General features: G+C 41.5%; 1 protein-coding gene across 1 annotated transcript in view; it reads left to right on the top strand.

Moving 5' to 3' along the window:
* Positions 1–10523, top strand: part of UBE2QL1 (ubiquitin conjugating enzyme E2 Q family like 1) — a 28683-nt gene extending 18160 nt beyond the window's left edge. Inside the window, exon 2 of the mRNA XM_038770516.1 lies at positions 9121–10523. Within this exon, the coding sequence (XP_038626444.1) occupies positions 9121–9252 (132 nt within the window). The 3' untranslated portion in view covers positions 9253–10523. The remainder of the gene's footprint in view (positions 1–9120) is intronic.
* The last annotated feature ends 2091 nt before the right edge of the window (positions 10524–12614 follow it).

The following is a 12614-nucleotide window of genomic DNA, read 5'->3' as shown; positions in this document are numbered from 1 at the left end:
GTTGGAGTGTTTATAAAGTGTTTCGTGGTGCTTCAGTGAGAGGAAAACAATGACCATGAAGAAAACAATGAATTAGATAAGTGATAAGGTCAGCAGAACAAGATAACAATGTTAAAATAAACAAATAAAACCGTGTTTGGAAAAATAAACAAATAAGACCGTGTTTGGAAAAATAAACAAATAAGACCGTGTTTGGAAGGAGGAATTGTCGGACTCCCTGGACTCCAGACAAATCAGGAAACTGCCAGAATCCCCAGGCTCAAAACCTGCTGGTACAATGTGGGCGGCTGGTCTGAATTTTGGGGGGCAGTGACCCGCAGTGCTTCTGATTTTAAAGGGACAATATACCATAGGGTTCTTAGTTCCTGACCTCCCTGGCTGAATGGCCATACATTAGCCAGTCAATTCTTAGTTTCTCAGATTAATAAATGTATAAGTCATTTGTTCCACTAAATGATGTCCATTATGTGAAAACTCTTCTAGTGTCAGAATCATCCTGGAAGGGCCACTTGCATATTACCTAAAAAAACCCCCCACATATGTTAATGTATTTTTGGTGTTTACTTCCATTTTGGATTTAAAAAAAGGGGCAGTTTGGGATGATTCCGAAACACTTGAAAAAGATGTACTATTTTGAGAGCCTGAGGACATATTTCAGTTTGCCGCATGATTGAGATTAGATTGGTGTCTCTTTATTGCTATATGTTATTGACTTTGTTATCAGCTGAGCTTTGAGGAAGAAACCACATGAATCAGGAATACAAATAAGGCTTATTCTAGGTAAACATAGAGGAGATATGAAGGATTCTTTTCAGTGGTCAGGATACTGGGATCACAGTAAGATATTTTATTTTAAATTGAACCATTTCCAACCTAATCTGCAAAAACAGACATTTTCCTGCTGGAGCACAATAATGGGAAGTAGTGTGGCTTAGTGGAAAGAGATGGGCCTGTGGAGATCCTAGTTGTAATTCTGCTCAGCCACTTGTCTACTGTGTAAATTTGGAAAAAATCGCTCAATTTCTTTGTGCCTCAGTTTCCTCATCTGTAAAATGGGGATTAAACACCTGTTCTCCCTCCCCCTTAAACATGTAACTTGTGTGACATGGACTGCGCCCAATCTGATTATCTGACATCAGACCTTAGTACAGTGCCTGGCACATAGTAAGCCCTTAACAAATGCCAGAATTATTATTATTATTAGTGATCTAGTGTCCAGCTTTCTACTTTTTTCACTGATTTCAATCATTAACATCCTAGGCTAGAATGCATCCATTGCCTGGCATATCATATGGCACGCAGAGAAGCAGCGTGGCTCAATGGCAAGAATCCGGGCTTGGGAGTCAGAGGTCGTGGGTTCTAATCCCTGCTCCACCACTTGTCTGCTGTGTGACCTTGGTAAATCACTTCACTTCTCTGTGCCTCAGTTCCCTCATCTGTAAAATGGGGGTGAAGACTGTGAGCCCCACGTGGGACAACCTGAGTACCTTGTATCTACCCCAGCGCTTAGAACAGTGCTTGGCACATAGTAAGCGCTTAACAAATACCATCATTACTATTATTATATTACTCCCACCCATCAGAGCTCACTCTTTGACAGCCTTGTGCAGAAGTTGCTAATGAGGTGCTAATGAGGTGTTGAGGCTAAGGCGCTAATGCAGAATAATGCTTCCTCTCCATAGGAAAATAATTACCCCACCCTACACACAAACACACCTCAACTCCTTTTGAACCCTACTAGACTGAGGTTTCATTCCTTGCTAGAGAATTTTGCTTTATAAATCTAGTGAAGACTCAGGGAGGTTTGATACTTAAATAACTTCAAAAGAACCAGGATGTAAATGTAAAACAAATGGCTGGTGTGACAATCAGCTCGTATTTATTGAGCACTTACTATGCGCAGAGTACTGTACTAAGTGCTTGGGAGAGTACAAAATGACAATAAATAGACACTGCCCCTGTCCCAAGTGGGGCTTAAAGTCTCAATCCCCATTTTACAGATGAAGTAACTGAGGCACAGAGTGGTTAAGTGACTTGTCCAGAAGCAGCATGGCCCAGTGGAAAGAGTCCGGGATTTGGCATCAGAGGTCGTGGGTTCAAATCCAGGCTCCGCCAACTGTCAGCTGTGTGACTCTGGGCAAGGCACTTAACTTCTCTGTGTCTCAGTTACCTCATCTGTAAAATGGCGCTTAAAACTGTGAGCCCCCTGTGAGACAACCTGATCACCTTGTAACCTCCCAAGTGCTTAGAACACTGCTTTGCACATAGTAAGTGCTCAACAAATACCGTCATTATTATTGTCCAAATTCACACAGCAGACAAGTGACGGAGCAGGGATTAGAACCGATGACCTGACTCCCAACACCGTGCTCTGACCGCTGTGCCATGCTGCTTCCCATAGACTATGAATCCCATGTTGTTTATGACATGATTATCTTGTACCACTCCAATGCTCAGTAAAGTGCTTGGCACATAGTAAGTGTTTAACACATAGCACAGTTGTTACTACTTAGTAGTAGTGATAGTATTAGGTGTTTACTATGTGCAGGGCACTGATTAAGCACCGGGGAAAGAATAACAGGTGGGAAACAGACACAGTCCCTGGCCCTTAAGGGGCTCACGATCTCAATAAGATGGTTGGCTATGAGGAAATTACTATTGTCATTTACCCAGTGACCTATGTATTTTGTGATTTGGTTAAATTTTTCAGTGCTATGTTACCTTTGGTTTTGCAATAGGAAAGTGAACTGAGGGAAGAGTCTTGTCTGAAGCATTATTGGAAGTCTGGTAAATGACACATAGCTTGGAGTAAAAAGTCAATACAAATGCTTATTGGGGTTGACTGATGTCTCTGAGGTAGTTTGAAGTGTGTACTTACCATCAATGGTATTTATTGAGCACTTACTGTGTGCAGAGAACTGTACTATAAGCGCCTGGGAGAGTACAGTACAAAAGAGTTGGTAGAAGGACTACAGTTCCTGCCCCACCTGGGTTCACAGTTTAAGGAAGTTTTCTAGCCCACTGTTGGGTAGGGACCGTCTCTATATGTTGCCAACTTGTACTTCCCAAGCGCTTAGTACAGTGTTCTGCACACAGTAAGCGCTCAATAAATATAGAGAAGCAGCGTGGCTCAGTGGAAAGAGCACGGGCTTTGGAGTCAGAGGTCAGGGGTTCGAATCCTGGCTCCACCACAAGTCTGCTGTGTGACCTTGGGCAAGTCACTTAACTTCTCTGAGCCTCAGTTCCCTCATCTGTAAAAATGGGGATTAAGACTGTGAGCCCCACGTGGGACAACTTGATCACATTGTATCCCCCCCAGCACTTAGAACAATGCTTTGCACATAGTAAGTGCTTAACAAATGCCATCATCAATAAATACGATTAAATGAATGAAGGAAGAAGTGGGGTTCTAGCTGAAACTGGAAATCTGGAAGTGGATTTGTGTATTTTGTAAATGCAGACAAGAGGACTTGAGAGACTTCTTCCCAGGGCCCTTTCCTTTTTGGTTCAAAGGGACTTCAGATAGAGAATAAGATGAGCTGTGTGAGAGAGAAAGAGAGGAAGGGGTGAAAAGAGAGGGGAGGAGAAGGTCAGTTTGATCATTTGAAGAGGAACCCACCATTCCATGAAACTGACCACAAGCATCCATGAGAGCCAAAGGAGAAGTTCAGGAAACTAAAGAGATGAGTTGAGCTATTTCTGCTCAGAAATAGGTTAAATAAAAGCAATCACTACCAAAGATTGATATGACAGGGAAGGAGGTTGACTCAACAGAAGAAGAAAGCTGGTTTTAAGGTACCAGAAATGAAGAAAAATACCATGTCTAATTCTTGATCTAATAGTTCAATTTTCTTGAACAGCAGTTTAACTCATTCTAAACCACGTAGCTGTGCTTCTGGCAATATTGTTCCCATTGACAAATTGATTTTGACATAGTTTTGTGCTCTAATAGCATACATTTTGTACCTTTACTAATATTAAGAGAAATAATACCCTAATTGAAGTCTGCATTTAGGGTTTCCTGCTTATGAGTGCAGACTGTGATATTTTACTGCATGTAATGATGATGGAAATGATCAAAGGCATCACAGCACAAAAAGAAACTATGGAAATTGTTCACATTTTAGTACTATCTTTCCTATAAAATGCCACCAAGTGGGCCAAACAGCTTGGCAGTCTTAGTTGGGATGCCTTAGAATCTGTCAGCGCTTAGTACAGTGCCTGACACATAGTAAGCGCTTAACCAATGCCATTATTATTATTCCCTTGTGAGGTTAAATGTGGCTCGAGTTTTTCCACAGAGACTTTACATGAGTCTAAAGTTGGGTCTTAGATCAGCTGATGAAGGTGAGCAAGATTTCCTCCACTGGCTAACAATAAAAGGGGAAAAGATGGGGAAAAGATTGGAGGGTGAGGGAGGAAACACAGACCCCCAAAACCCAGGTAAAGCTGGGCTGCAATTGGCCAACTCATTCAATTGCTGACAGATTAACTACTATAAGAAGAGCCATTTCTGAAGCTCTCCCTGTCTTGAGAAAAGTTGTCCCGGCTGAGCAGATACAGTTATTTGACCCTAGTAAGGAGAAAGACCTTACAGATTACAGAGGGGACAGTATTACCTCATCTGATCTCAGTGGCAAAATCCATCCAGCAAGAAGCTAATATAGGAATTACTTCTGAAATGCCATTTCCTTTGCCAGAATAGATGGAGCTAAGAAGTCAGAAGAGGATGAGCAATTTTAGTGATGAGATATGAATTGAGAGACTATCATTTTATCGGTAGGTTTTCTTTAAAGGTCTCTGTTTTCTCTCTACATAAGATAGAAATTGTCTGTTTGGGTCATCACCTCCTTGAATTCCGAGTGGAAGGGAGATAGCTTCCAGATGATGACTGGGTAGGAGGTCTTGCGATTGTAGAAGCAAGGTGGGAGGTGAGATTCTCTTACCTTAGGAGAGAATCTGGCTTCTGAGGAAGCAGCAGAAGGAAGCGGGAGAACTTACCGAAAAGTGATGACAAGAGAGGCAAGAGGGTGAAACACACAGGGCAAGGATGAAAGCACTCAGTTGTAGAGACAAATGCGGTACTGCTGGGGATGAGTTTAAATGTCAAGTCACTTTATTATCAGCTTGGAATTCTATGTGCTGAATTAACTGAGGCTTCACTATTATGGGCTTTATCTTCATCATCTCTCAAAGAGCCACAAAGAGGTATCTGTTCATTTGTGCATTTCAGTTGTTTTTGACAATTGGTACTTTGACAAACAGGGCAGAGCATGTTTTCCTGCCAAAAGGGCAGAATATATTTTGATACTTTCGAGGCCCTCCTTGAATGGTTCCTTTCAGTTCACAAGTCTCCAAAGATATCATGCTGAAATTATTTCAGAATGGTGAAAGTATAGAGGTAGCCCCCTAATTACATTTCTTGCACGAAAAATGCAATTCTTGATATTTCTAAGAACCATTTTCTGCATTAATTAGGACTAAATTCTAACGGAGCATTGCAGTAGCACATATTTAATATTAGAATTTGTTCCCCATTAGACTTCTTAAGATAATATTTGTTTTTTAATGGATTAGATTTAAATTGGGTCTAGTCCCGTATGAGTTCAGGCATCGCAAAGAGAACCTGAAATGAGAAACATCATCAAATTAAAACTAGTAAGGTGAGTGGAGGTGGAAACGTGGGGAGCAGGGAAGGGGCAAAGGATAAGTACCTAGAGTTTAGGAATGGAAGGGGAAAAAGAGGAGGAAAACACATCCCTCTAACTGTGCCTATTTAAACCCAACTTAACCTCATTCAGATATTCAAAAGCACATTGGGTACCTGAAGGAGAAAGATTCCTGCCCTCCTTAGCTCTTATATGGGCTCCTTGAGGAATAGAGACTGTGTGTCTGATCCACTTATTCTATATCTACTCTAGCCCTTAATATAATGCTTGCAAATTGTAAAAGTTTAAAACATTTCATCAATAACTACTGAGGTGCTGCCCTGCTGCTGACCACATGAAACTAAACATCTATTTCCTCATCACCTCTAAAGCCCACCCATCGTCTAAAAACACACCCACACACACCCCAAATTGTATTGGGGGCCAGTAGATTTAATCAGCTGTTGAGAAAAGATCAGAATTTATTTGCCAGCTCTCACATTGGCCCATCTTTTTAATTCCTGAGGGAGGCCAGAGGAAAGAGACTTAGGAAAACTCAGGAGGCACTACAAAGAACCTAGAAAATAACTGTTTGACAAGGAGCCAAAACCTAGTCAGAGATCTGGCAGGAATTCCAAGAGTGATGCTTTAAATCAGGAAAGCCATTTGGCATGAAGTGTTCTCTGGAAAGTCCAAAGTAACCAAACTCAGTGGAGTTCCTTCAGCTCTCCTCCCTCTTAATAATAATGGTATTTGTTAAGTGCTGGGGTGGATACAAGCAATAATCTTGTCCCACGTGGGACTCACAGTCTCAATTCCCCATTTTACAGTTGTGGTAACTGAGGCACAGAGAAGCGAAGCGACTTACCCAAGGTCACACAGCAAATGCAGGCAGGGATGGGATTAAAACCCAGGTCCCTTGCTCTTTCAGCTAGGCCAAACTGCCTCCCTAATGGGAATCACTTTTTGGTTTGCAAATGAGGTTGGGTGTGAAGCAAACTGACTTAGGTACAAAAAAATCAGTGGTATTCGCTGGGAAAGTACAATAGCTCACTTAGGTCCCAATAGACAACAGCTCCTACCGCAGATTCTTGAATCAATCAGCAGAACACTGTACTAAGAATTTCGGAGAGTACGGTACAACACAATTAGCAGACACAAGTGGTTGGCATCAAGACTAACCCAAGACAGCTCAGGTTCCTATCGCATCTCGAGGTGATGACAAGCAGGATGCCCCACAAAAGTGTGTTTGTGTGGGGGGGTGGAATACAAGCCAGGTGTGAGTGTGTAATGGTGGGATTTTTGCAGTCTGATTCTAAGTCGAGACACTGCGATGTCATAAATTAGTCGTGCTCGGCAAAGATCCCATGAAGTTGGACTTTTTACCACTACAAAAGGCCGTAAGGCAACAAGTTAATAATAGACATAGGAAAGCCCGTAGGACGTGTCAACTATTTGTTAGATTCATTTTCATTTGGGGAACATCGTCTCGAAGCTGAAGTAAATATTCAAACCCGTGTAGGAGGTGCATATATGAAGTCTGGAAAAGAGCGCATAGTCTTAGGATCCTTTAGATATCATTTCTAATGGATAAATCCTGATGTTTCTCCTCTTCTTTGAAAATTATTTAGTTCTAAAATCAGCCTGCTGAGACTATCACTCTGAATTTTGGAAGTTGTCCACTCTAGGGTTGATTAATTAGAACAGTGCTTTGCACATAGTAAGTGCTTAACAAATACCAAAATTATTATTATTATTAATAGTAATTGCCTTTTAATTTCTAAGTAGTCTGTGGGTATGCACATTTTTGCTCCAAGAAGACAGGCTCAGTAGATTACCTTCAGAGTGTCAAGGGCTCACAAATGCTCACAGGGCATTATTTGAAAATTCACTTGGCCATTTCTTGGTGCTCAGACCTTTATTCAGTTCACATGAGTAATCCCTGAGTCTTTCAGCCGCAAGCACAGTTTACTGGTTTCCAAGACCCTTGAGAAAAAATAAGTCCCAGATCTTAAATTCTAGGTTCTGCTGGTGGTCAGCTGTTAAGGCTACAAGAGGGTCTCCCTAACCCATTTCCACTAGAATATGGTTCTTCAGAGCTCCGGTTTGAAAGGGATTCTTATACTAGAATTCCATGAACAAGATTTGCTTGAAACGCTTTGTCAGTTCAAGAAACTGCTTTTTCCTGTTTCCTGGCTAGTGGCGGTAGCGAAGAGCAAGCAACCTCTGGGAAATTGTTGGACTTAAATTTCCAATCATGTTACCAAAGTCAGCTCTCCATCAAAAACATGTATTACACAGAAGCGTTTTAGCTCTTTAAAGCTCACATAAATAATGCTAACCAATTAGTGTACTAAGAAGCAACATGGCCTAAGGGAAAGAGGATGATCCTGGGATCCAGAGGACCTGAGTTCAGCCACTCACCTCTTGTGTGACCTTGGGCAAGTCATTTAACTTTTCTGTGCCTCAGTTCCCTCACCTGCAGAATGGGGATTCAATACCTGATCTCCCTCCTACTTAAATTGTGAGCCCTATGTAGAACATGATTATCTTGGCTCTACCCCAGAGCTTAGTACAGTGCTTTGTACATCGTGCTTAAAAATTGCCACAATCATCATTATTATTATTACCAATTTTATTATACCCAGTTGGCGTCCTGTATCACAGGGATTGCACTGTTGTAAAACCTTATTCTAGTACTTGCCCATTCCAACATTGCACACGTGCTTATGACTATTTTTCTGACACCACGGATATATTGTTTCCCAACATGTTCACAATGCTGGATACAAGTTCCTTAACAATGTTCTAACCAAAATGTAGAGTGAAAACCTGCATTGTAGCAGAATTGTGCTGCCATACTTTCATCAGTGGGTTGAGGGAGTAAAGCATTCTTTGAGTTTCCCACTCACACTTGGGGAACAGCAGGGCTTAGTGAAAAGAGCAGTAATCTGGGTTCTAATTCCCAGTTCTTCCATTTGCCAGCTGTGTGACCTTGGGCAAGTCACTCAACTTCTCTGTGCCTCGGTTTCTCCTTGTAAAATGGGGATTCATTACCTGTTTTCCATCCTACTTAAACCGTGAGCCCCATGTGGAACAGGTACTGTGTCCAAATTGATCATCTTGCAACTACTCCAGCGCTTGACACACAGTAAGTGTTTAACAAATACCACAATTATTATCATTACAAAATAATTCAGGTTGTGTTGCCCAGCCCCATTTACCAATCTATCAATAGCACGTACTGAGTACTTATTCCGTGTCAAGCACTGAACTAAGCCCTTGAGAGACTACAATAGTTAGGAAACGTGACTGCTGCCTTCAGGAGTTGATGATCCCATTTTTTTCATTTGTTTTCAGAAGTCATTTAAAACATGCAGCTTTACTTCATGCGTGCTCGTATATTTTACAAGAATGAAAATGACCTGCTACTGAATCCTTAACGTGGACTCTTCTCTGTTTTTTGGCACAGGGTCGAATCTGTAGAAAAGCCGGTAAATCAAAAAAATCCTTCAGTCGCAAGGAAGCTGAAGCAACATTTAAGAGTTTGGTGAAGACTCATGAAAAGTATGGATGGGTCACCCCTCCGGTCTCCGATGGCTGATATTTGCAGCGTGGGCGTCAGACGCTAAACAAAACAAAAAACAAATACTATGACATCTCCTCAGTGCTGTACATCACCCATCCTTTTCTACTTCAAGTTCTGTTAGAAACTGTACCATGAATATCAAGGAGACATTTAAGTTATTTATGAACAGGCATGTTTACAGAGAGAGAGAGAGAGAGAGAGAGAGAGCGTGAAAGAGAGCGAGAAAAAGAGTGTGTCTGGGAGCAAAAACACTGTTGTTGAGGATTATGTTTTGAGAATGAGTGATCATCTTTAAGTCACTTTTGAGCAGGTGTTGAGATTGTGACATTTACCCCTCCCCTGTTTCCTTCCCCTACCTACAGACCACATTATCTCCAGCTTCTTTCCATGGCAGCAGCAACACCAAAGAGCAGTTGTGGAAATTCTATCCGTTTCTGCTCAGTTCATTTAAATGTAAATGAAGCCGTTAATATTTAATAGGAAAGCAGTGCATTGCAGGTATGTTTGCTGTGCTGTTTCTCTTCGTTCCTTTTCCTAGCAGGTCAACACAACTTGAAGATTTGTCTTTATGTGGAGCTGTGGTCTGTCGTGACTCAATTTAGGCCTCATCTGTGCTCTCTATGACCTTTTTGGCTCATGAAAACAGAATTAGAATGATGCTAAAAGAGCCGTCCAATGAACTTGCCCAGTTGTTCACAGTGCGCTATCTATGCTGATTTTTTTGTGGTGTGCTGTTGTTCTGAGATAAGCCGATGCCTTCAGATGAAAGGCAAGGATGCTTCCGATATCAGATGCATCCACCGCAAGGCTCAAAGCCCAATCTGACCAAGGTAATGCAACACTCCTAGCACAGCATGTTTGCTGTCAACTTCTGACTGGCGAAACGCTAAGGAAGCATAAGTCAATGAAACGTTCACAAAAGTTATCTGACATTTAAAAATTACGTGCCGGTGTCCGTGCAACTCAGATCTTCGAAAAGTAACACAAGTGATTTGTAAGATGATTTGCATGACTGGATTTTTTTTTTCTTAAGCTGAATAGTCATTGTGTGTACATTGAGCCCGATATCTGAGCCTGTATATAAATGTCCTGTTACTTCATCTTTCAAATTGAACTTCTCTCTTCTGTTACGTTTCTTAGAAATTTCTAAGGGACTCCATGAAACCAGAAGCTAATGTTTATAACAATATGCAGAAAGAGGTGAACAATGTCGAATCTAAGTGCAAAGTCTTATTGGGCCCATTCTGAATAAACTCATCGGTTCCCATTATGTTGCCTCAAAAATTCTATCATTTTGGGCTGTTCCTTCATTTCAAACATTTGAATGAAAGCCTAGTATTCTAAAACCGTCAAATAGTACTGATATTTTGACTTGAGTAGCAGCATTTTCCTGAGGAAGCAGGACATGACTGATAGCCCTGTTCAGTCCTGTCAGAAATGTGTATTTTTAAATGTGTCCATTGTGTGCACAGAGCCATTATTTTCTCATCAAGTTGCCTGAATTGTTTGTTGCTGCTTACGTTTTACGACCAATTATTTATGATGATTCAGGAATTTCTGGCTGTTGAGTCACCCTGTTCATCCCTCTTCATACGTTCTTCCCATCTTAAAGTTCACAAAGACATTTCTGCGAGGGGCAGATATTTCTGGGTTCCCAGTGGTTGGCCAAATTCAATTCTTTCCCCTTATGGGCAAAATTTACCAGTCTGTGTTGACCAAATCAAAAATGACTCAAAATATACTCGGTGTCTGGGGCCAAGGCGGGATCTTGAATGTTGGTACCAGTTGGGAGAGATATTTTCCTGCTCACGGTGCTAAAACACCTGTTCTTCAAGGCAGAAGTAGAATAATAAAATGAAAGGATGGGGAGGGTTTCCTTTGACCCTCCTCCTTGGTGGAACTCTCGGCCTGAAAACTGGAAGATTAGTATCCTTCTGGTCCAGGGCTTAAGCGGGGAGGTTTCATTAGAATTGAACTCCGATCACATGAAATTCTGTTCAGAGGACTTTACAAGTCACCAGTACACTTAAAAGGATGATACCTGAAGTTCTCATCCTTCCTTTCAAACCTCCCTTCCCACACCATTTTCCATTCTGAGGTACTTCATTTCCTTTTTTCTTTTCCAGTGGTATTTGTTAAATGCTTACTCTGTGCCAGGCACTGTACTAAGCTCTGGGGTAGATGCCAGAAAATCAGGTTGGACACCGTCCACTTCCCACGTGGGGCTCACAGTCTTTATCCCCATTTTATAGATAATGTAACTGAGGCACAGAGAAGTTAATGACTTGCCCAAGGTCACATAGCAGACAAGTGGTGAAGCCGGGATTCGAACCCAAGTCCTCTGGGTTTGAGGAAAGATAAAAAGGGACCATTTTCTTGAGTGCTGTGCCTTGTTCAGTTAAATGAAACAGAAGCAGAATTACTTATGCCTCAAGCTATTTAAGCAGTTTTTTAAGTCACCAACTCTTCAAATATGCAGGCGATATAAATGGTGAAGAGCTACGGTTCTAACAGTGGTTCTATCTGAATTGGGCCTACTCTATTTTTCACTCACTACTATGCTAATTTGTAAAAAAAAATTACTTTTTTGCATTTTCTCACAGACTTTAATGTACCTTTGGCATTTAAGACTTCCTTGAGTTTTATTCAAACTCTGAAGAAATGCAGGAAGTGGCCCAGTGTGAATGGTTAGACTGGGACACTAAACGTTTCCGGTTCTTTTTCTTTTTTCAGTCTGGTATTTGTTAAGGGCTTCCTATGTCCCAGGCACTGTACTAAGCTCTGGTGTAGATACAAGCTAATCAGATTGGACACAGTGCATGTCCCACATGGAGTTCACAGTCTTAATCCACATTTTACAGATGAGGTAACTGAGGCCCAGAGAAGTTAAGTGACCCACCCAAAGTCACACAGCAGACAAGTGGCAGAGTCAGGATTAGAACCCAGGACCTTCTGACTCCCAAGCCCATGCTCTATCCACTAAGCCACGCTGATTCTCATTCCTATGTCTATTTACTGGCTCACCATCTGACGCTGAGCACGAATCATGAATCAGTCCTCTGCTTGCCTCATTTAGAGTTATGGCACAAAACAGTGTGGTTGTTTGTGTTGGATTGTGTCTGCTTATCCTATTGTACTCTCCCAAGCACTTAGGACAGTGCTTTGAACAGAGTAAGCATTCAATAAATACCACTGATTGATGGAATGAATCATTATTGTCTGTTTTAGCATGAAGAGGTACATCTAGAAAGGCAGTCCTTCAAATCCAAGCCCAAAACAGGGTGCATTGTCATTTACACTTTACTAGTTCCCAAGTTTGGAAAAGAGTTGTCCACCCACACAATTTCAAGTTGCAAAAGTTTTTGCTTTAAGTTTTT

The sequence above is a fragment of the Tachyglossus aculeatus genome, chromosome X3, assembly GCF_015852505.1.
Source record: "Tachyglossus aculeatus isolate mTacAcu1 chromosome X3, mTacAcu1.pri, whole genome shotgun sequence".
Classification (NCBI taxonomy): domain Eukaryota; kingdom Metazoa; phylum Chordata; class Mammalia; order Monotremata; family Tachyglossidae; genus Tachyglossus; species Tachyglossus aculeatus.
Note: the sequence above shows the minus strand (reverse complement) of the source record. Positions and strands in the feature narration are given on the sequence as shown.